General features: G+C 42.1%; 1 protein-coding gene across 3 annotated transcripts in view; it reads right to left on the bottom strand.

Moving 5' to 3' along the window:
- tenm2a (teneurin transmembrane protein 2a) overlaps positions 1 to 25,427 on the bottom strand; it is a 233,315-nt gene that overhangs the window by 123,500 nt on the left and 84,388 nt on the right. For all 3 annotated transcript variants that reach the window (XM_084352211.1, XM_084352212.1, XM_084352210.1), the window contains exon 3: positions 19,117 to 19,410. In XM_084352211.1, coding sequence (XP_084208337.1) covers positions 19,117 to 19,410 — 294 coding nt within the window. The remainder of the gene's footprint in view (positions 1 to 19,116; positions 19,411 to 25,427) is intronic.

Genomic DNA, 25,427 nt, shown 5'->3' on the forward strand with positions numbered 1-25,427 from the left:
ACGCACGTGCTTGCATCAAATAAACATGGCCCACTCCGTGAACCACACACATATGTACACACGTGAACGTAGGGTGCAGCTGCTCTCTGAATCAATACTGCATCTTAAGTCAGCCTACTATCAAGGTGAGGGCAGTTTGTGTGTGTGCAAAGCGAATCTGTGGATGTTGGCCCACACATGCACACGAGGACCAGTTTGTGCTGACAAAGATGTGATGACATAGATGCCGCGAATGCATCGCCCGCAGGTTCGCTCACTTCCCCCGGCGCCAATTTATTTCACGAGAATCTCCTCTAAACTTTCTTAAGACGCTAGAAGTCAATTTCACCTTCGTTGGCGCGCCACCCGTGGCTCAATTTGCAGCTCTCGCTGGGTCAAGATGAGTCGATGAATCACTTTTCATCTTATCAATCATTTCTATGTGATATCTCTCCATCTTGTCTGTTGTCCGAGTCCACTCTCCATCTCTGTCTGTTACTATTCATCCATCACCAATAAGAGACCTTTACATTATTCAGTGGAGCTAAGCAGAGGTTTAATCGAGACATTTACATCGCTCTTAATTATTTTCTGCCGTTTTCTCTCTAATGGAGTCGATACCAAAGTCTGAAATGATTAACTAGCAAAACGTTAAATTTATTAACTAGTCGATCTTGATTGAAAAGGCCGTACAGAGGAGCTTTGTGTGCGGATGGGTGACAAATAGCGATACAACAACATGCAGTGTCTTAGGTCGCTCTCACTGCTCTCAATGATACATTGTTGCCATTTACTGTTGCCATTTACAAATGATCTTGCATAATTGTATAGACTGCTTATTCAAATTGCTTCCTTGACAGTTCCCATGACCATAAAATGAATTCAGTGTATAGCCTTGGAATTTATTCTCAAGTCACACAATCCTGCTGCTGCCGCTGCTTTGTTTTGCTTTCGCGTCACAAATAAAAGGTGCCAATTAGAGTCTGATTAGAACCGAAACCCCAAGCCTTTCAGATGTTTTCGCTCAGGTGGTTCAGTTGGAGTCTGACTGAGAGCTCTCATGCGGGCCCATAAGAACCAAACTAAGCAGGCAAACATACCAGAGTTTGTTTGAGCTGTCAGTAAGCGTTTGGCCTCCACAAACCAAGTGAAGAGCTCCAGTGTCTCTTGGCATTGATACTCCATGCTCTTGAACTCTACCATTTGTACAAAAGATATTCCTTGTGAGGGCCACAGCATAATGATTCACATCACTTCAGTATCCACTAAAGCTTTCAGTGACCCGTCGTGCTCTGTATATTATAGCATCTGAATTTGTTATGTTGCCTACTCATTTTCTCATTGTTTATCCTTTGATTTCACCTCTGTACATATTACAGGAGCTCCAAGTAATTTCATTTTTCTGTAATATATGTATTAGTTATTCTAGAGCTGCAATGATGAATCAATTAATTGATTTGTTGTCAACTATTACATTTCTAAGCAACTGTTTTGATAATTGATTAATCTTGGATTTTCTTCCCTCCTCTATGACAGTTAACTGAAGATCTAGGAGCTGTGGACAAAACAAGACATTTGAGGACATTATCGTGGCCTTTGGGAAAAGCTAATCCATAATTTCTGACATTCCATAAACAAAACAACTAATCAATCAAATGAGAATAATCGACTATGAAAATAATGGCTAGTTACAGCCCTGATTCACGTAATGTGCGCTTACAACACGTGTGTCTGTTTTTGTCTGTAGATAACAACATGCTGCTTGACACGATTCGGTCTTAAAGGGGAACAAAAAATATTCTGAATCATTTTCAATCCACACATGAAACGTGTACTTGCGTCTCACAGAGCAGGTTTCGACAATGGCTGACGAAATTTAATTCACTTTTTAGCGCTCAGGTTCATGTCGGTGTGTTCGTGCCTACTCATGTATGTGTGTTAGTCCTTCCAAGTCTTTGAGTTTTGGCAGCGAGATCAGAGGAAATGTGCGTTGTTGTGTTTGTGGGTGCGTGCGTGACGGCGTGTGTGTATGTGTGTGACACGAAGAGAGAGAGAGAGAGAGGAGGCATGAAAGTGAGATTCTGCTCTGAGACGTTTGATGTCGAAGAACAGCGTCTGCTGTCTGTCTGCCAACTGCCAACCCTCTATCACCATCCCAACACATGGCCTCCGCAAAGTGTGTGCATTTTGTGTTTGTGTGTGCAGGTCTGTGTGTGTGTAAGTGGCCTGATTAGGCAGGGACTTGGCTGTGTGACACTGCTACAGAGCTAGTTAGACTCACAACATGCACCTCACTGTGTGTCACAGTGTAAACGTGTGGGCCCGAGAACGCAAAATAGGATTTTGTTTTTAATCACATGACAGAGACGGGGCGAGAGACAAGGGAGAGAGGTGGCTGCGGATGTGCGTGTGTATGTGTGTCTGTGTGTCTGTGTGTGTGTGTGTGTGTGTGTGGGCGTATGGAAAGGGTGAGTAATCTCTCACTTTTCATACCTCTCATCCCACACCAGCAATCTTTGGATGGGTCCTTAACATACAGAGTCAAGCACACTTAGGGCTAATTGTTAACTGATGTATGTGTGCTCCTGAGCACATGTATGTGAGCTCTTCTGTGTGTACGTGTTCATAGGTTGTGTGCAACACTGTCCGAGCCAAAGTACTCCAAAGCCTGTTCCAGGCCTGGCTGATGTTACACGTTACTCCTGTTTTCATGTGTTACTGAAACTTTGTCCAAGTAAGATTAACAAGCACAGAATATATAAGAAAAAAAACAATAAAAGAAAAAGTGACTAAAAAAGCAAATCAAAGACGCAGCCTTCTATATTTGGCCTCAGAAGGCCAAGGGATGCTTTCATGATGAGTTTTAGTCATGTGGAAAAGAACTGAATAGAAACAGCAGATGTGTGAAGAACTGAAAGACGGGGGAACAAAAGCAATGAAAGAGAGAACGGAGAAAAAAGGCAGAAATGAAATCTGTTCAAAAAGTCAAACACTTGTCTTTGACTCACACTCACAGACATGCATGCCTACGCAAACTTAGGCACGAACAAACAAAACAAACAAACAAAAAAAAAACAGTGATTGAGGCACGCGCATGTGCGCACTCAAAAAACATACCAAGATATTGGCAGAGCAAAAGGCTGAAAGATCAGGTGAATCTACTGAGCAAAGACACTCATCTTTCTTTTGCACATTTCTTGACATTTTCGCTCTGATAGGGCCAAATATAGCTTTCTCACAGCCAAAGAGAACACACACGCACACACACACACCATGAGAATAAATAGCTTGAGTTATTTTGGAGGAAAAAATGAACAGAATATGGTAAAATAAATAAATAAATAAATGAATAAATAAATAAATAAATAATAAACAGTAGCCAGGCAGTGGAAATGTCCTGTGGCAGCAGACAAATAAGAGCTGCTACTGGAGTGATCTCAGCACTTCAGGTCGGCTACATTGACGAGGAGCATAACAACGCTGTTCACGACCATAGGGCTCGAGAGACGGGAGAAGTTAAAGAAGAAAGAGAGGGTGCCTTGAATCAAGAGTAAGTAAAAGCAATATGTAGACTTGTGACACGATACAAAAGGTCTTGAGACTGAAAATCAGATTACACTGAATAGATAAAGACATGCCACGAGAATTTCACTGAATGTTTGTCGCAAGTTTTTTGGACCTCACTGTTTCACTCAGCAAAGTCATGTCTCCTCTTGTCTTTGGAGAGAAACAGAGAGGCATTAGCAGCCTACCGATCCGCAATTGGTCAATTCATTTTTAATAGGTTCAGAGGGCTGGGTTGCATTAATTATGCCCAGAGGTGACTGGAGCATACTAATATTGATCTGGGTGGATGGTTCTGATTTGGCCTATGCTGAGGTGTGCAGTGGAAAGCGTCTCGATGACTGTTGCAGAAAGACAGAAAGTGTCAATATCATCAAAACAGAACAGCGAGATTAGACGAATATGTGAGCAAAGTATTGGCCGATCAGTGTTCAGCTTATTTAAGTGTTTTCAAGAGCAGCGTGTTAAAATGTAAATGAGGATATGAAGGCTTTTCCCACCTTGACAGTAAGTGGTCCTCTGGATGACAGTGTTCTAATGTTAATTAGTTAATAATTACTTGTCGGATTGGGTATAGTAATATTTAAAGACGTTTAATTTCAGTTAATGTTTGTTAAACCCTGTTGATCAGCAACCCTTGCCTGATATCAGACTTAACTGTTAACACATCGCACGCCGTTTCCATCGTCAGTCTGACATTGCCACCATTTTAACTGATTTCCATGTGGGCAGCAAGTTCAATTTTGTCCTAACCAACGCCTAGAGACCAACTTGTCTGCCTGAATACAGGGTCATTTTAAGTCGACAGTGATGCATAGCCATGCCAACATACTGACTTTGCCAGTGTGGAGTGGAGTGAAGTTAAAACAAACTACAATGACGGGCGATATTGAGAAGACTTGTTGCTTGCTGATTGGCTAATTGTTAATCCACCCAAGACGCTCACTGGATCGTCTGCTTCTTCCAGCTAGAAACTGCTGTTTCATGTTACGATGCCAAATGAATCATTCAACTCAGTGGACCGATTCAAAGGTCTGGACCCAGGCAACAGCTGCCATATTAGATGCACAGTCCTGAATCTTGCACTGGTTGTGTGTTCGCACCATGTGTTTGATTGTGTCACACTTCTTCTGTGATTTTTTGCTTGGTGGCCTGAATGGTCACCAATTAGTCTTTATATGGTTCATTCCAATCCATTAAAATGCCTTGATTGGGCTTGCAACTGATCTCGAAGATCAGCTTGGGACTCATGCACTATATGCATTGCTATTGATTACAGTGACTTGCTGCAGTCTGCCCTAAAATAGATAGTTATGACTTTGCACAGGGACCACTGGGGACAGAAGCTGGGGAAGTCTGGGCTGACCCATTGATTAGGTATGAAGGTGACCAGGGTGTACTATTGATTCTAACTGGTGGGGCAGGTAGGCTGTTGCATAAAGTGGAACAAGCTTTCAGTGCAACAACCAGGAGAAGGAGAGCAGTGGCGGCGGACTAAAACACTTCTCATGCTCCTATTTGCTTTGTCAAGAGAGGAAGGAAATTGCAAAACCCTAACGGCTGATAAAGATCCAAAAAGTCATATTCCTTTGTTTTCCTGGGCTTGAGCTCCAATCTCTGTACAACTGATACTTGGCTTACCCGTGGAAAGGGTTCAGAAAGGGAGATTTGGGACCAGCTGAGATGCCAGGCTGTCTCCATGCTCGGTTATGGAGATGGAAGATAAAGTCAGATACTTGTCTGATGATTAGCCAGCACCGAGTATTAAGTGGCAAAACAAGAGGACTTGCACAATCAGGGGTTAGAGACTCTAATATAGATTTATTCATCTATTCTCTTTCCTCCCATTTGACTCCTCACTAAACAAAGCCAACCTATTAAAGCAGATATTGAGCGGAGAAGAAACGGTTTTAACAGAAATATTGACATCAGTGCTGCTGCTTTTTTTCTGCTGAACAGTGTGGTTTTAATCAGGATATGTGTTTTCGCTTGGTATTCATGCAGGAGCTGAGCAAATGGGTTAGTATTCGAATGCACACAGTTAGAATGCGATACATACATAACATGAGGTGGTCCATATCGCATACAACACAGTGGGAACGCCAGCTTCTGACAAGCTCAGAGGATTGATAGATCAATGCTGGTGGGAAACTGGAAATAGAGGAAAAATAGACCGTGATTACATTTCCTTTCTTCCTCTGAGATAGAAAATAGAAGACCGACTGCACCAATTCTACACATTAAGATCAGTTTACCTGATGTGACAAGACGTATTCAGTAGCTTTATAATAGTTTCTGAGGCTTTGGAATGAGCTCTCGAAGGTTTGAGAAGATAACCCTGATGATGTCCTGACCTTTTGAAGATGATACTTTATGGAGTTTGAGAGACATGGACATGTACTAGTCACTGTTGCGAAGATCTAATGAAGGATGCTATTGAACTGCTTTGATGGAAGTCCATCAAATCCAGACTTTTTTGAAGCTTGACTTTCTCAAGATATCTTGACCTCTGCTTCACCAATTTTGGCAGTTCTTTGAAAGTCCCCTACTATAAATCTTATGCAAAATGTCCTATGATATGTGACAAGCAATCACATTGATTTTATCAGGAAGTACTGACGCTCCCTCCTCAGACTCCGCTTTGCGCTGGGCTGTTGTTAGCGACTTGAAGAAGAAAACAATGCGTGGCAACACATTGCTTCAGAAATTACTACTCTCTTGTGAAGCATTATAGCATAAAAGGAATAAAACAACCTTTCAATAAGAGCTAATTATGTAAATGTGGTGCTTAATGCTTAACACTACAAGCTACATACTCGTCCTTGTAGCTTGTATGCGTGAAAAGGGAATTAATAGCACAACAGCCCTTTTAATCATAACCTAACAATGACATTCTATAGGTGTGTTCATGTGTGCTATAGGTGTTAATGTACTAATTTATTATTTGTATAGGGACAAAAAGTAGTATAAATCAACGCCACACACCACAGCATTTATTGCCTCGGCATATTTGCAATGCCTCTCGCTAAAAGGGCCTTTAAAATATAGAGCAACAACAAATATGAACGTTAAGAACAAAGAACTCAGAACTCAACAAGTAAATAATAATGAATAAATAATGACTGATCCCTCTTCAAAACCTGTCAGTTTGAGTTTACAGCACAATGATCACGATCCAGTTTGAGTTCGCCACGTAAGGAATTCCATGTCGATCCCCCTGAACAGAAAAGGTGGCAGATTTATGTAAGAACACCTTACAATTCCAGTTGGATGCTCCAGGTGTTTGTGCCACATGCCTGGTTGTGTCCCTCACTGAAAATGTTGCACTTTGTTATTAGACTGTGTCCAATAGGTTCTCTCGCTCTCTTTTCTCTTTGTTTCACACATAAACAAACACTTGCTAGCAGCGACCTGCTAGGTAACGCCATGCCATGCCTCACCATGCTGTGTGGTGCCCCGCGGCGCTGCGCTCCATTCGATGAGACAGCATGAAGCACAAATCAATATGGATTAAAACTCTGTAAGGAGCAATCCACGGACTCCTCCTCCCTGCATAAGGAAGGAAAACGCGTGCACTTAGTGCTGGATCACAGATTTCTTTTTTTTCCCTCCTTGTAAATCATAGAGGAAAACTGAAGAGTGGGAGATAAAGCAGCTCTGGACTATAGGGCAATCATGGCACTGAAGAAAAACGCCTGTGCCACGCCTGCCTCTTGCCACCCATGGGGCATATCCATCAAGCCGCTCAGAGTGCTCCATGGCGGGGGGCCTGGAATCAGCACCTCATTCCACCTGCCACACCTAGACCGAGAGTCACACATGAGCACACACACACACACACACACACACACACACACACACGCGTGCGCACACAGTCATACACACTCAGTGACAGGCCTGGTGGTAGGCCTCAACCCCCACGGCAGTAGGGGGCTTCCCACAGCGCTCTGCAGGACGTCAGAGATTATCCCGGCGCTTGCAGACAGTCACAGAATGTTAATCCTCAACCATCTCTTCTACTGTGCTGTTAAATCTGGATCTTCCTCGCAATCGCTCCTCCTCCTCGGATCCCCTCTTTCTTTATCCATCACTCTCCATCCTCTCTTTCAATCCCCCCAAATTCCCGGCTCCGTCGTCTTTCTATCATCTGCTTTTAACTCCATCCTCTCCTCTCGTAAAATCTCTTGATCCCTGTCTCCTACTCGAAAGCGACAAGGCCTCATCCCCATTCGCTCTTATCCTTTCTTTCCGCTGGTGGCCCAGCCCTCCCTATCAGCCCCGCATTGATCTTCTCATCCCCAAGAAAACAAAACACCAATCAGCCTGTCATAATCACTCTGCAGGAGGAGGAAGCGCCGAACAGCCAAGCACAGCTGCTACATGTTGATGTAGAGACAGTGGAAAAGCTAACGGGGCAGCAAAGGGGAGCTGACTTTGCTTGAATGAACATGTGCTGGATGTGTGCTATTTTTAAAACATGTAAAGAGAAGGTTTATCAACTATTTCTAACAGATTCCATTCTGTTGATGATGATACTGATTCTCATTTCTTTTTTATTTGTATGCTGGAACAATAAAGTGACAGCTGCTGGAACCGTTCCTTCTCAAAATTACAAAAACAACCTCTGAATGATATCTGGTCTCCCACAGCTTCTCTCCGCTATTCACTCTGATTTACTCTCATAAAAATTGCCCTCTACTGCTTGTACTTTTTTTTTTTTTTTTTTACTACTTGTCCCCCAGGATTTTTCTCCGGGACACTACGGCAGCTAACTTCCAAACAATAAATGCAGTTTGTGATCCGTCAGCAGTCTCCGGACTGTTACCCCCGTCATACTGGGCTTGGTTGTCATGCAAAACACATGGGCTGCAAACTTTATGTCTTCACATACCGCAGCATCTTTTCACCACAGGAGATCGGACGGATCCAATAAATCTACAGCTGTAATGTTGGCTGCGATGCATTTAGACCTTACATTAACCACATGAACCGTAAGCTTTCTCCTTAAATTCACCTTTAAATTGCTTTAAAGTAGAGAAATACCTTCTTCAAAGTGGAATGTGAAAAGCTGCCACGATATCTATGATTTTTTCATGCACCAATCGGAAACTTCTTGGACTTGAAAGTTTGAATAAGTAATCAAGGACATGCCAAATCATCTACAGGGATGAAACACACATTAATAAATACTAATTCATTGAATTGACATTTACACACTATATACCTTTGATATCAGCTTGATAATACAGATGGATAGTTAACAAAAGCCAGATAAGAGTATCAAGTTCAGATCCTCTTCTTGTGACAATATTTCTAAAGATCACGGAGGTTCCAGCTCAAGGTCCTTTCTATCATTCTAACACCCACACACAGCTTTGTTTCCAGTCATACTGACTGTGAACACATCTCATCATTTCAACCTATGTCAGTTCTATGCCATCTTGAAAGGTGCTACATAAATAAAGCTATTATTATCTTTGATGAATTACTGGTGCTTGGTTCTCCTTTGACAGCTCTCTGTATGTAAAATGAAGCTATGCAACAAACAACATATTAACATGAAACTGTGAAATCTGAGAGCACAATGAAGCACTGAAAAATACATGAAACATTTAGTATTCTTTTGTGTATGTTTACATTGTGTTGTGGCTAAATTGTGCTGTTGTTGTTCAGTATGTCAGACAAGCTGTCAGTTGTCTGATGTATTTACAACCAAAGTATCTGTTAATGGAGCTATTGTTCTTTCATCTGTTAGCAGTTAATTGATACCATATGTTTAAAGAGATTAAGAGCCTGTATAGATCATATATCATTATCAGCATCAAATGATTAGCAGGTAGGTTTTACCACAGTCACCATCTTAATTTAGCATGTTAGTATACTAACATTTGCTAATTGGCACCAAACACAAAGTGCAACTGATGCTAATAGGAATGCGAACAAAACAGGGTCAGGATATGACCAAATTTACCAAAGGAACATCAATGTGTGTAGCAGATTTCATGATAATCCATCCAATAGTTGTTGAGACATTTGGATGGAACCATAAATGTCAACCTCGTCGTGGCACTTCAAGAAAAGTAATTGTGATTCAGTGTCTGGGCACAATGGATATCTTTATCCAATGTAATTTGTACAGGTAAACCCAAATCAAATGTGCAAGCTATAGAATACTGATATAGGCTCAGTCAAACACGTTAATATTGTTGAAGGCAAAACCAGTATATGAGTTTATAATGGTCAGTTGATGTGCCAGTAATGGCTGTCATTTGAGCCTGTGTGTATCGAGCACCAACACCAATGCCTCTCTGTCGGTTCAGAAGATTAATGAGGGTGTAGCCTGATGTCCTCTACAGTCACTGGTGGGTTGTATATCATTCTTTGGACAGGTGACTTCTGTATGCATCTTTGACTTGGTTGATAGCTCGATAATTGTTGCATCTTATTGTGTACTTATTGTGCAAAATAGACAGGGTTAGTTTGTTATTTTATATAAAAAGCTAGTATCTCCCCATTATTTGAAATTAATTACGGACAAAAATAAGCAACAATAATATTTCATTGTGTATGCTTGGCCTGACTTCTTACAAACCTTAGTGATCCATATTTCAATTTTTAAATAAAACTCAGACATAAATCTATAAACCCTGTGGTGTCAGCCTGGGTAGCTCTTGTTGGAATCTGAATGCTGCTGAGGAGCTAAAAACTTCAAATGTACCAAAAGTGAAATACTGCTTTAATAATTGCAGATGTGGTGGTAGGAGAATGAGAGCTTTTGATTTGTGCACTTGTCTGTATCTTCTACTGTCACTTTTAATTGTCTGTGACACATCTTGAGTAAAATGAGTCTTTTATCTAAAAGCTGAATCTAAAATGACTTTACATTGATGCTTAAACTTATCACAATACAGTATGGGTGACGATGTTTTCCTTCCCAGTTATTGTACACTGCATAGCGTCTGTATGATGCATTAAAGATATCATTTCCATGGAATATTTACCCAACAGATACCAAGGAAACTGTGCCCAGTAAACAGTATATTTCTGACGTGTTTGTACAGAGAGAGAGCAATGAAATAAGGCTTAGAGGGAAATTAACATCAGTAAATATCAGCTGTAATAACTTCACCTCATATAAGTGTCCTAATTTAACCCGAAGAGCAGAAGTCTGAATTTATATTAACAGCAGTTTTACTCAAAAGTGTCCTTCACCTCCATTATTCATGTCCTCAAATCAAGCACTTTTTTGGATACATGTTGTCTGTAATGCTTGTATGTACTGATGTATGTATCTATGCATGTGTGCACCTATTGTAAATGTGTGGTCTTGTGACCGTGTGCTGTAAAACATGAATTCACTTCCCCTTTCTATATATTTAAAACTGCTTCAAGAAGATTAACCTTTACCTGATCCCAAGCAAGAAGACTTGTGCTCTATCATCTCCGCAGCTCTTTGCTGCCATGGGCATGAATGTCTTACCACCTTTCTATTCACTCCAATGTCATGACCTATAAGTATTAAATCCAACACGCATATAATATGTGCAAAAAATCCTTTACACAGGCCAAACGGCATAAGGAATAACCTTCACCTGCTAACACACACTTAGGTTTATTTTCTTGCTTTTCTACTACACAATCTTGTTCACACCCGCCACCACTCTCATCCTACTAATGAAAACAAATGAAAACTCCACAGTCCAATAACACAAACATTAACACTAATTCACGCTCATAGAGACAAACAATCTCCGGGACACGAGTAAATACGGCTGACTTTTGGATAGCGGAGGAGGGAAAGAAAAAATGCACCCTCTGGGAAATTTTCTCTGATCAAGTGCAAAGAGATTAACCAGTTGGACGTGTGCTAATGAACGGAAGATCATAATGAAAGGAGCTCGTAAATGCAGATGAGGCATGTGAAAAAGAACAATGGCTTCGCCTCGTATCAGATGGAACAAGAGTAATGTACAGAAACCAATTACTTCACTGCCCCTCTCTCTACCTACAACACCAATATCATGACAACTTTTAACAATGTACTGCAGGAAATCTACTGTTTCGATTGTAAAGTAGGTGTGAATATTACAACAATTACAGTAATATGTGCAATCATACTTCCACAAAGAGCAAGCCATTGAACCGACTCGGATAATGTTGTCCTCTCTCAGCTGGAGCCCAGTTAGAAGCTATTATATTGTGTGCAACAGCCTCTTCCATAAAAACATCAACTTATAGACAAAACAGTAAATCACACACACAGACAAAATACAGCAAGGGGCACAAAATCACATCAAACACAATCACACACAACAAAGGCCTTCAGTGGGCTGAGTAATCTGAGCGAGGCCACAGTCAGACTTACTGATTACATAGTCTCCAAACGGATCGTCATCCTCCTCATCATCTAGGTAAGCTGGAGGAGAAGGAATTTAGGAAAGATAGGAAAAAAAGCAACAAAAAAAGATTATGACAAATCAAGTAAGAAAGCATGGGAAAACAAAACAAAGCAAAAGAGAAACCGGACGGAACGAAAATACACGGTGTACAAGATGTGGTTAAAAATAAACAAAAATGTGAATGTGGCCCTCCGTCCTCCCATCACCCACCGCAATTTTCCCCATTCTGACTCTCAATCTGATACCTCCAGCCTTCATTAGGAAGCAAAGCGCCGACCATTAAACTACAAAAGTAGTTTCAGCACCATGCAGAGGAAAATATGATCACTCATAATTGGCTGGAGAATTCTCAATTTGCTCTCAGTGCTCATCTCTCCTACTCTCTCTCTCTCTTTCTCTCTCTCTCTCTCTCTCTTTCCTCGCTCTTTCTCCGGCAGGTCTGAAGATGGCATGAGAGGCCATTACAGCTAACTAAATTCCCTATTAGGGCAGCAGCACAGTCGTCAGCAAGTTACAAGTCCGACGCCAAAGAAATCGTCGCCCCTGTGACTCTCTTTTACCTGATGATAATACTGTTAGCATGGGTGGGCCCTCGCTGCGGATGCGAACACCAAGAACTCACATTAACACGGTTTTTCAATGTCGTCATTGTCAGCTTAATATGAAAATCCCTCCCTCATCTCTTCCTTTCCATTTATTCATCGTTTATGCCTTCCTCTTCTTCTTCTTCTTCTTCTCTTCTCTCTATCACTCCAGGCTCCCTCCCTTTAATGTGAGTTAGCATCCATCTACTGTGATCAATATCCCAGGGCTTTTATTAAACAGTGCTCTTATGCATCTTTGTGTGTGTGTGTGTGTGTGTGTGTGCACCTGCTTTCCCGTGTGCTTCTGTCTTTGTATGTGTGTATGATCGGCCTTCACTTCAATATCAACTCTGCTCCAACAATGTCTTTATTGAGTCACACAAAGAGGGTTGGGAATGTTTGTTTTTTTATTCATCGCTGTGTCTGCGCGAGTGTGTGAGCATGTACGAACGCTGTGTTCAGTATGTTGAATAGACCGATCTTTATTGATCCTGACTGCAGGGCATTTTTCAAAACCCCGGGCTTAACCCGAAGACGGACACGTATACAGATCCACTCCACGAGCGTGCATGTGTAGGCGTGTGCGTCCAACACTACTTTGCTCATTCCGGCATGCGTAGCTCTCGCCGCATGGACAAAAAGTCCTTGAACCAGCGGGTGAAGTATGGAGGCGTACATGCACGCACACACACACACACGCGTGCAAGCACTCACAGCCCGTGTGTGTTTCTGAAAGCGAGCTGTCAGTGCTGCTCTCACACACCATTCATCACAAGCTACTAATTCTGTTAGACCATTGTCGAGCCTTTCGCACCCCACGTTGCTCTCTGAAAACTCAATCAGAGGCTAATGCCCCCAACCCGCCTAACACACGCACACAAGCTCTCACTCTCGGTTTCTTACTCACACACACTCACACAGACCCTGAGGGGACAGCAGTGGTCTTGGGGGACCCCACCAGTCCGACTCCATAAGTGTTGCTTGAATTTGACTGACAGGAGCTGCATGGGCGAGGTTACGGGTGTTGAAAGTGGCTGCGGTGGGGAATAAAAGGGTTCTTACCTTCACTGTTCGACGTATAATTATAAGCTGGACCCAAAAGTATAGAGCGCTTTTTATTCAAAATCAAAATGACCATAATTAAACAATATCTTAAATTACCTTGATTACAAGACAATCCTTCCAGTGCTCCACTTCCAAATATTCTCTTAAAGTAACAACACATCGGCTGACTTGGTTGATTTGGTTTGATTTATGGTGGGATTGTGCGGTACGCCAAAAAGAGAATAAAGAGGACAGAGCGGGTGCAGGCACTCTGCCACCTGTGCTAGTAGATTTGATTAGTTAATCAGGAATCACTCTGCCCAACGCGGCTTTTATAAAACGTAATTACAGCTCCAGGAAAAAAAAGAAAAAACTTTTGACAGCAGATGTTTTTAAGGGGCATTTTGAAAGTTTTCTGCTTTGTCAAAAAAAGAGAATTAGCATAAAGTTTATGCAAAAATGTATTAACAAGCACCAGTTTCTGGGAACCAGTGAGGGAAACCAGCCCTCTGAGCAGGCCCAGACGTGGGGCAGGGTTAGGCAGAAAGGCCAGACTAAATTTAGCGCCACCTTTTCATTCTCTAATTACGAGATTAATACATCCTGTCACATACGTCACAATACTACCGTATGATTTATTATCCAGTCGAGCAGATGGAGAGATTGGGCCAGAGAAGGAAGGAGGAGAGGGAGATTGTCTGAAAGGAGCTAATCAGCATGCATGTGTGATTGGGCCGGGTCTCGACTGTGGAGTGTGCGGCCAGTGTGTGTCTGTGTTTATAAAGTCTGCCGTATGAGTAAAGCCAAGATTTATTGACGGAAAACAATGTTGAAGTTGAATTAAATTCGGCCTGTTTCTTTAACAGGCTGCTATTTAATGAGCGGGAGAAACAGAGGCATATGGAGCCAAACACACACACACACACACACACACACACACACACACGCATGTTTAGAGCACTGGACTATGGATTGTGGCCATAAAGTCTGCCCTAGGCTTCAGGTTTAAATCAATGTCAAAGCCTGATCTTATTTCATCTAATGCATGTTTTAATCATTCTCCCTCCTGATCAATGCAGTTCGGATGCGGCCATCAGGCACTGCCGGGGCAATTTACAAGCGCTCCTATTCTCCTGCCTGTGTTTCCAGACGGACATTTTACGAGGCAGTGCACAGTGTGACAGTAAATCTCTTCCTCCACTTTGCCAAAATGAAATCTCCCAGTGCTGCTCTCTATGCCCATATTTGTTTGTCTCACTGTGTTGCTTGTGCAAATGAAACTCGTATTGGCTCTGCCAAGTCAACGTTCTAGTCTCTTTATTTTAATAGTGTCTGGAAGGGGCAATAAAAGCGAAGTGTCTTTATTCAATATTCGACAATAAAGCTGAATGTAGAAAACTTTGAAATCCCTGAGTTGCATTTAGGAAACTAATTTAAAAGGCTTTACATTCTTGTCGGTAATTGGAATTTAGCAGTAAATGAAAAAAAAAACAAATGAAAAAATAATTTCACAGAGTCTTAGTTTAGAAACTGACAGGGGCCAGAGGTCTGCAGAGGAAATGTCTACACAGGTGAACCACATTACTGAAGAGTGACTTGTACACATGCACACTATAGTCACTGGATATCTGCTGTTCTCTTGTTATTCTGGAAAGTCTCAAAGTTTTTATGGGATTTAAAAGCCAATCAGTGTATTTGCCTGCGAGTCTATATTGGTATTAGTTGGACAATAATTCAGTAATACTATTAATCAACTTTTATACTGAGAGTTATCATATGGCATTATCATTATTTTACAAAGCTCAACCGTCCAAATGAATGATTCAAAGCAGCTTATTAAAACCATCAAAACCATCTTCCTTTATTGTCACCTCATAGCTTCTTTAAGGATTCTAGCTGCAGCTGCTTTATTGTTTGTCTGTGCGGCACCTTTGTAAATCAGGGTTCTCCCTCAGTGTGTTCTCAGAGGATTAAGATAACATAAATTAAATAAATAAAAGATATAACGTGAACAAAGCTCTCATATTATACCGTTCTGATAACTGAACACGGCTCCAGAAGTCCTATAACAATTTTAAACTATTCTGAAGTGAATGTAAACGGTCCCAAAAGGCTGAATTTTCAAAAAATGTTAACGTCCAAACTGCACACAGCTAGTATTGATATTGATCTTTGCATGTGTCCTGAATGTGTCGTATTTGTCTTAGGTGTCGCGCTGAGTATGCGAGCCAGCCAGTGACAGCGACTATGGTAACAGCATGAGAGGAAGTCCTCCGCGCTCCGTTCAGTTTGTCATTACTAAATGATAATTAAACATTTTGTGCATACATATAAAAATCATTTTCATTGGGGAGACGTCCCGGGGTGATCTCTGTTAGTCCCAAACACATTTTTTATCGCCCTCAATGACAACTGTGCAAACTCCATGAATCAATTATAAAATATTAAAATATTCTAATTCCAAATTCAACAAAAACAAATGGCCCGTTTTATTATCTTGCTTTTCACGCAGTCTTGCATACATTTGATTCATTGAAATACTCATATCAGAACAAAGATACTCATTGGCGTCATAGCATTCATTCCAGCTGTGCTGCCCAGCCGCTTGTGTTTGAATTCAAATGTTAAAACTGTGCGTGTATACATGTGTAAGTATCATAGAAAAAAAGGCCTAATTGAGCAGAAAAATATACAATGGCAGACATGTTTACCACTATGGTTGTTCTGATGCCAGTTAATATTTCAGATCTTCACTCTTTATATTGATATCATGTCCCCCTCTGTCCAGTGCATGTACAGATACACATGAATGGCCCCAAAGTTCTGTCTAGTTGTTTACATTAGGTGTGTGTATGGTGCTAATTGTGTTGAGACTAGAAAAGGCACCAGGCACTGTGACTGAAAGACTGCTATCTATCCAAAGGATCACACTCTTTAATTTGTTATCGACTCGGGTTGTGTTTTGTTTGTTTTTTTCAGATATTTTAACCCCTCAATAATCAAACATTTAAAAATAGTACATGTTGTCAGGCACCCTGAAAAGCGGGAAGAAAGTCCAAATGTTTTAACTTAGTTTGGAGTTCATTTGTAGCTCATTAATTATTATTATTAAACCAAAAAATTGAGTAATAAAGATAAAAGATAGGAGGAAAAAGAAATCCGCGAAATCATCCATCAACAGTCAGTTGCCTTGCTGACACAAAAACTAGCTTCTACACACACACACACACACACACACACACACACACACACACACACACACACACACTCACACAAACACAAATAGTACTTTCCCTGAGATTTGTGATATCTGTCATAATTTCCCTGGGCTTTCTATTTTGGTAGTGAAATCTGCAGTAGGGCACACGCGCACATTCATCCACACGCGCACGCTCCTGCCCTGAAGGGGAACCCTAGACCCTTAAACTGACACCTGTCAGTCACGCTGGCAAGCTGCACTGACAGGAGCATAACGAGGGATGGTGAGAGGCGCAGCTTGAGCGAGGAGAAGACAGAAGAAGAGGCTTGAAAGATGAAGACGAAAGGTGGGAGAGGAGGGGAGATGAAGAGGAGGAGGAGAAGCAAGTGGAGGTGAGACTTCTGAAGCTTGTTAGAGACGCTGCGAGATGAGAGTGGTGCAGCTTGCTGTTTGGTGTTTTAGCACGTCACCGTCTCTTTGATTTGTTAGCATGTGTTTATGATGTTGTTTCTCTGTCTGCCTCTGTCAATCTCTATTATTAGACCCTCAGATCCTCCTCCTGTTGTTTTGACACTCCCGTTGCTCCTGTTTCACACTTCGACACACACACACACACACACAGGGCTTAGGCTCATACACACTCTCACACCCGCAGACAGACAAAATAGCATATAGAAAGACAATGACAGACTCGGTAACATACACATGCACACACTTGCAAATTCGGAACCCACACTGCTCGGGGCGCACACGCTGGTTAAGTCTAGTGGGAGTGAAATCTTTCCTCAGGGTGCTTTGAGGTGTGACGTGCCTCCAGTATCAGATGTTCTGTTTGGAGGGAGATGCAGGAAGGAACGGTGAGATTTCCTCATTCAGAGCGACTAAGTAACTAACGAATTGACTTGATCAGACACACGCACACACCTGGTCCTTTTATCAGGCTGCCGCGCTGCCTCTGATCTCTTCATGCTGGCGGAGACGGCGAAGCAGAAGCCTGATCTAAATCTCTGGTCTGTGAGACTATAAGATGAGCCTAAAGGTGCGAGCCAATGGTTCCTAACCCTGAAACGCTTCTATAGAAGGCAACGTTTTGATGTCTGGCTTTGAATTTAATTGACTTTGATTTGATAGAATCATCAATATACATTTTTCAAACAGACAAGACCCTCTAGGAGCACAAAAATATCCAGGAACAACACTTTTTCACAAAGTTTCTTTTTGGAGACGAAATAAAAAACAACTTTTGATCTTCGCAACAATCAACACTCAGTGACATCATACTGCAGGCAAATGATTATCACAATATAGTGCTGGATTAAGAAGCTAATTTTACAAGGTCTGGAAATGCGGGCGGCAGAGCGCTCAATGGCGTTCTCCTGGCCCTGAGACAGAGAGAGTGAGAGCGGTGTCTGCGGCTGATATCTGCGGCTGCAAGATTAGCTTGGTAATTAACCACAAAGCAATTATCGGGTGATGGGATGAGAGGCGCATCTCAGGGAAGGTGTTTCTTGACGTGTTTAATAGGTGTTGAGTAGTTTGATCAGTCGACAGAAGTTGTCTGTGATTCGGAGGCCCGCAGTCCAACGGAGGTTGATCCACAGCTGATATGTGCGGCTGCCGAGATTTCAATTAATTAGACTGTTGCTTTTCCTTCCATCCACTTTTCATTAACCTCCATTGACACCTCGGCGAAGCTCGCACGCAGGTTTACGACTGCGTCAGGATTAACAAGGAAGTTGGCAATAAACAAAGTTGCCAGAGGATAGAGATTTCCCTCTGGGAACATCACACTCTCGCACTCTGCGTGGAGACTTAAAGAAAGGATGTACTTGAAAAGTCGAGAACAGATTCTCTCTGACTGCATCTCCGTGTTGGATCACTATAGTTATAATACTACAGTGTTGTTGTCTCCCAAAAAGATTTTTTTGAAGACTGACAGACCAGTGGTGAGATCTCAGCAGATAAGTGGTGTAAGAGGGTAGAGTTAGAAGGCTTTGGCTAAGTGCTATTGATGAAAATAAGGATGGCTCTCTTGGGGGGTCCAACCACTGTTCTTCAGATCAGAAACGGACTCAATCCATAAATCCAACTCACTCGCAATTCATATAATGGCTGTCTGTTTGAGAGGTGGTCTAATGATTTTAACAATATCGACAAACGTGTGTAAGATATACTTTACATTCTCGATCGCGATCTCTTTAAACATTGACTATCAGACTGTACCAGTCCAACGCATCCTCCCCAATTTGTTCTCACTCCTTCACAAAGCATTACTCTTCCTGTCAAATCAATGGGCCTCTGTTGTGATATACACATAACCTCTTGACCCCGTTTTCAAGAGTCCTACCTGACTCGTCGTCAGATTTGTTGTCATTCTCTGAGTCGGTTAGGGTGAGGGCCGAGTTCTCGTGACTGGACACTCCCGAGCTGCGGCGGGACTTTACCCTTCCTCGTCCGGCCCACAGCTGGATGGCTCTTTCGGGAGACAGCGGCCCCTCGGGGTCCGAGTCGGCGTCAGAGCCTGCGCTGAGGGAGTATCCTCTCTGGAGGAGGCCCAGGTCAGGACAGTAGGGAACGGCGGCGGGGTGCGGAGGGGGAGTTGGCTCGCACACTCCAAGCTCGGCCAGGGTGAAGTTCCCCCCTGCGACGGAGAAAGTGGAGTTACACAGGTAGAGAGCGATATAAGTGCACGGAGTAAATGGAGACACACAAACAAATGCTTGCAAAAGCAAACGCACACACATATCTAGCAAACAAACCCACAATCACACGCAGAGAAGCACACTAATTATGAAACTATGGAGGCGGAGGCTGAAAATTGGTCTTTGTTGTGGCAGGCAGGAGGGGGAGAGATGACGCAGCGTGAATCAGGCACCAACTACAAACTAGCTGCTGGAAGGAATATGTACTGGCCTGCAGGCCTGTTAAGGCTGGCTCAGAAGGCTTGCCTCCCTCACTTTACTGCTCCGCATTGGCATTCATGAGATGTTGATGTGAGATCAAAGAGCTGTTCACTTGAGACCTCTCAGACTGTAGTGGAGCTGCTTTTCTGCCTTCTGGGTTTGATCATCTCCCCACCTAGTTGCCATCACACACTGGACCCCGGGCTCACTGAGTGTACTGCAGTCTGCTGCAGTACCGGCCCCATTGCCTAACACTCTCCCCCTCAAGACAAACCATCTCGTCACGTCCAAAATAAATATATAAAATTATCCAAATTAAAGCACATCAAAGGAGATCAATAAACAGTGCTGCAGCCCAATTAAATCCAAGCTGAGGAAAAAGCAATTAAGGAAAAAGGCATGCTCAACCAATTTATTCTCTATACTAATTAAAAGAGTATTGTGGATGCAATCGCTCACCATCAGCTGTTGGGGTAAAGGGATCGGGGGAAAAACAGTTGTGATTCACTTCATTAGCAGTTTGTGAGGGAGGGGAAAGGAAGAGGCGAGTGAAGAGAGGTTGGCATTGTGGCGGCGAGCCGCATGAATCAATGCGCTGGGAATCGCGCAGCTGTGTGACTGGGTTAACTGTGACTCATCAGGCGTACGGACGCAATCAGAGAGAGAGGAATTAAACAGATGAAAATCGTCTGCTGGATCTTCACGGCTCCTCTTCACAGCCTCGCCGAGAACTCGAGAGTTGCGCTGAAAGTAATGAGGAGGGGGAGGGCCCTGAAAGGAAACTTAGCCGGGGAAGTGGTGAAAGGCTCTATACTTCTACTCAGGCAAACAGATGGATTGGACCAGACAGCAGAGGCGAGTGAATAACTCCACAGGTGGTTTCAGCTTCTAGGCTACAGCTTGCCAAGCATCCAACCAACTAAAGAGGCACCCAAAAAAGACATCAGGGAGTATTACCAATCCTCGTCTTCTTTGCTTCCTTGTCTTTTCCTCCCACTTGACATAAGGGATGACAAAAGGAACTTTCTTTACTATACATAACACTAGGGATCTTTTTAATCTCATGGTTAGTTACACTACGATGCTACAGGATCTACGTCTAGTCATTGAACCCATACCTGAGATGAAGTATCGTAGGAGGACGGGAGAGAACTCCAGGAGCCCTGAGAGAGTAGAGCACATGGGTTCTTTAACATCAGTCAGCAAATCATCCCAAACTGAACTGCTCACTAGCAAAGCGTCTACTTCACAATCACAGTCAGGATTAGTCTTTATGCAAATCATCCCATCCAACCACAATGACAATAATTGGGCCACAAACACATCTTCTAGTCTAAACAAACGCTACGTGGAAGCACTTACACAACATCAAAGTGTGAGTGCGTGCATGTGTGTATGTGTTTGTATGTGCAGATCTAATGTTACATCCCACAGGCCACTGCTCTGTACAATTAACATCCCATAACCAGTGATTACACATGCAAAATCCAATCACTCCTTATCACCATCAGCCGTAGACAGAGCCCGATGCTGTGGCAATCTACATGTGCTCAGAGAAAGATGGATTGGTGCGACGGCTTGAAGCAGACATGAAAATCCATCTCAGTTATTCCATAAATAGAAAAACCAATCGCATGTTTGTTACATGATATTATGACAGATGTAGGGACAAATGCGGCGCTGCATTCTGATCAGATCGATGCCTTTCTCTTGGTACCACGCTGTCATTGTTGAGCTTATAACGCACGTTAATGTGTGTTTTTGAACCCAGGCAGCTGCCTTTGGCTGCTCACATCTGTGTCTGTTCATGGTCGGCACATTCGGCTGCCAGTCGATCTGTGCGTTCAATATGAATTTGTTGTGTATCTGAATCAGTTTGTGCTATAAGGTGAAAGCAGCAGGATTTAGAATGCTGAATGCTTGTCACTAATAGAGGGGGAAGAGAGCAACGAACAGAGCGGAAGGAAGGAAGGAAAGTGGAGAAACAAAAACAGTTCAGAAAAGAAAAACATCCGATGGTGTGTGTGTATGCGAGAGAGCGAAGGAGAATAAGAGAACACAGGATTATAGAACACGAGATGTACAAGGAGTGCTTAAATCATGCTGAGTCAAACTCAAATGAAAATTGAGTGGAATAGCAATAACAAGAGAGAAAAAAGACATGCACAACATGACGGAGCATGACTGAAAAATGGGTTAACAATGGGTTTGTGTGTGTGTGTGTGTGTGTGTGTAGACGTGCTATAGGATGAAAGCAGCATGACGCTTCCTGGAATACTTTTTACTAATAAAGCGAAGGGCAGAGTGGAAAGGGAGGGAAGGGAGAGAACACGTCCCTAAATTCCATTTGTTGAAAGGTGCACTATGTAGTTTTGGGGAAGAAATTTTAATCAGAAGAGAAAGATCTTCATTGACTGATTTTTTTTTCATACCTAAACAAACTAAATGAATAAACTATCTTCTTTTTCATGACTGAATAAACTAACTGACCTTTCTAGCTTCAACAGTGTTCTGGGGACCTTATTTTCCTCTGAGAACAGCTTGTTTATTCAGTTATGGAAAAAATAAATATTTCTGAGTTTGAATTATTACAAACTCAAAAAGAAATTCAAACTCATTAATATTTACAATATTAATGAGTAATGAATTTCTTTTTCAAGAAGTACTCAGTTCCCCTTTAAGCAGCCTGGGTTTTGAATGAAATAAGAGTATTTCTGTGCACCTTAAATTTTGAAAAAGTCGCGAAACCAATTACCTCACAATTACCAAGTAAAGTAGACTATTAAATTTAAGTTGTACGAGTGAAAACGTTTAAACAACTTAAAATGGTTAATCTCCTTTACTTGTTAATTTTGAGTTGATCGATTTCCTCAATTTTCTTTTTCGGTAAAGTCACTGTCAGATTTTACATTGCAGTTAACAACAGACTGAATGGGGTCTTTCGACTTTGAATGAAATAATCAAAGGGCCAGTTTGAGGTTGTTAAAGGGCCACATTGGAGTTTGAGTAGTTATGGCCTACATGATAAAATGATTGCCTATTTTTCATTTCTTTTTGGTATGCTGAAGCAAATTCAGATGACAATAGGCCTGTATTAAAGGGGCACTATGTAGTTTTGGACAAAAAATTCAAACTCAGGATTTTAACATTGTAAATTCCGGGGTTCCAGAATTCCAGAATTCCAGCATTCCGAGGTTCTGGAACTCCAGGGTTCCGGAATACCGAGGTCTGTTTAGGTGTAAAATCAATGAAGATCTTTCTCTCCTGATCAAAATTTCTTCCACAGAACTACAAAGTGCACCTTTAACTGAAATAGAAATAACAACACTGTTTAGATATTTGTTCAGACCTGCTTTGTCCCTGAGTGGAATGACAGCTGTCTCATGCATTTGAATGTCTGATAAAATAACTGAACCAGGCTGCACTTGCAGCAAAGTTCGGTGCTGCTTTGGCCAGTCAAACACAAGTAAGTGCACATTCCTTTATATGAGATTGCTTTTATAAAGTGTATTGATGAAGGTTCTCAGTCTTCCAGGTCATGGTAATTGCTGTATCGTAGGTAACTGGACTTGTTTCAGTTTCTTTAAGACGTTTCCCCTCTCACCCAAGAGGCTTCTTCAGTTCTAACTAACCGGGGGGGAGTATGCAGGCTTTTAACCTGTCTGGGAGTGTCCTTACAGAGTAGTTAAGGACACCTGTGAGCTCTGAGTTTTATAAGGTCTACATTCTGCTGTATCTCCTCATCACCACACGGAAAAGGTAAATAATGCCACCACTTAAACTTCCCAGAGCAGTAAGATCCTTCTCCTTCCTGATAAGCATGAAACTCCAAACTTCTGTTGCTATTATTTCAACATATTTCCTTGTCACACCGGCAACTGGAGCAACATCACCGGTCACGCACTGAATATATTTGCACTGATTCACAAATGCTCATTGTTTGTTTGAAACATCGGATGGTTGAAGCTGCAGCTTCACTCGTGTCTTTGCTCAGCAGGGACTTTAGTTTCCCGCACCTAAGATACATCATCATTTGGAGTATTCATGCACAGCACGTTGTTTCTCAGAAAAATAAGTGACACCGGGGGAAAAGAAGCATCTTGTTGGAACTCAAATACAATAGTGTGAGTGGGAATGGCATTTGCAGTGATCCATTAAACCACATGTACTTCCCTTGATAAAACTCATTATGGTTGTGTGTGGGAGCGAATGCGTGCAATGTGCGCTGCGTTTGTGTGTGCGAGTGTTTGTGAGTAGACAGCTTTGTGGGATAGAGGGGCCTATCATTAAAAAATCATTTGTGCTTGTTAGCAGTTTGACAGGCAAAGTATAGGCAGCAGGACTCAGCATTATGCTGGTTGACTTTCCCTCACCCCACCGTGTAATTCTGTAAAGGATGTAAAACAGGCAGAACATGTGGGCTTCAGTGCCTGCAATTATGTTGCTTTTTCCAGATCCAGTAGTTTACGCTGCAGGCCACCCTCGGACATGCCATTTTGAGCCTTCGAGGGAGCGCCAATTCAGAACATGTTCTGATATGTCCTGAAGTGTTGAACTAGTGAACTGATTTGCTCCTGGGTGGAGGATGCATCAAAATCAGGAAGCAAATGCAACTGTGCTCGGTAGGCTCCCCAGCAATCCCCTGAAATAGCTGAAATTACTGTTAATAACTGTAAAAGCCTTATTTTCTTTGTCACTGCTAGGAAAATGCTAGAAGTTGCGGCTAATAGGAGCTAGAATGTGTCATTTCTTAATACGTTCCATTTTCATTTGCATCCAATTCAAAATTCATCTGCACTGCACTTTAGTATCCCTGAAAAAATGAATTTCCTTTTGTGTTTTCTTTTCTTGGTGTTATGAAGCTATAAAATATATATATATACATATACATGTGTATATATATATATATTGTATATTCTTTGTGTGAGGAAGAGGTACAGTACAGACCAAAAGTTTGGACACACCTTCTCATTCAATGAGTTTCCTTTCTTTTCATGACTATTGACATTGTAGATTCACACTGAAGGCATCAAAACTATGAATTAACACATGTGGAAATATGTACTTAACAAAAAAGTGTAAAACAACTGAAAATACGCCTTATATTCTAGTTTCTTCAAAGTAGCCACCTTTTGCTCTGATTACTGCTTTGCACACACTCTGCATTCTCTTGATGAGCTTCAAGAGGTAGTCACCTGAAATGGTTTTCACTTCACAGGTGTGCCCTGTCAGGTTTAATAAGTGGGATTTCTTGCCTTATAAATGGGGTTGGGACCATCAGTTGTGTTGTGCAGAAGTCAGGTGGATACACAGCTGATAGTCCTACTGAATAGACTGTTAGAATTTGTATTATGGCAAGAAAAAAGCAGCTAAGTAAAGAAAAACGAGTGGCCATCATTACTTTAAGAAATGAAGGTCAATCAGTCCGAAAAATTGGGAAAACTTTGAAAGTGTCCCCAAGTGCAGTCGCAAAAACCATCAAGCGCTACAAAGAAACTGGCTCACATGAGGACCGCCCCAGGAAAGGAAGACCAAGAGTCACCTCTGCTGCGGAGGATAAGTTCATCCGAGTCACCAGCCTCAGAAATCGCAGGTTAACAGCAGCTCAGATTAGAGACCAGGTCAATGCCACACAGAGTTCTAGCAGCAGACACATCTCTAGAACAACTGTTAAGAGGAGACTGTGTGAATCAGGCCTTCATGGTAGAATAGCTGCTAGGAAACCACTGCTAAGGACAGGCAACAAGCAGAAGAG

The sequence above is a fragment of the Pagrus pagrus genome (genome assembly GCF_965226575.1).
Source record: "Pagrus pagrus genome assembly, chromosome: 5".
NCBI classification, from domain to species: domain Eukaryota; kingdom Metazoa; phylum Chordata; class Actinopteri; order Spariformes; family Sparidae; genus Pagrus; species Pagrus pagrus.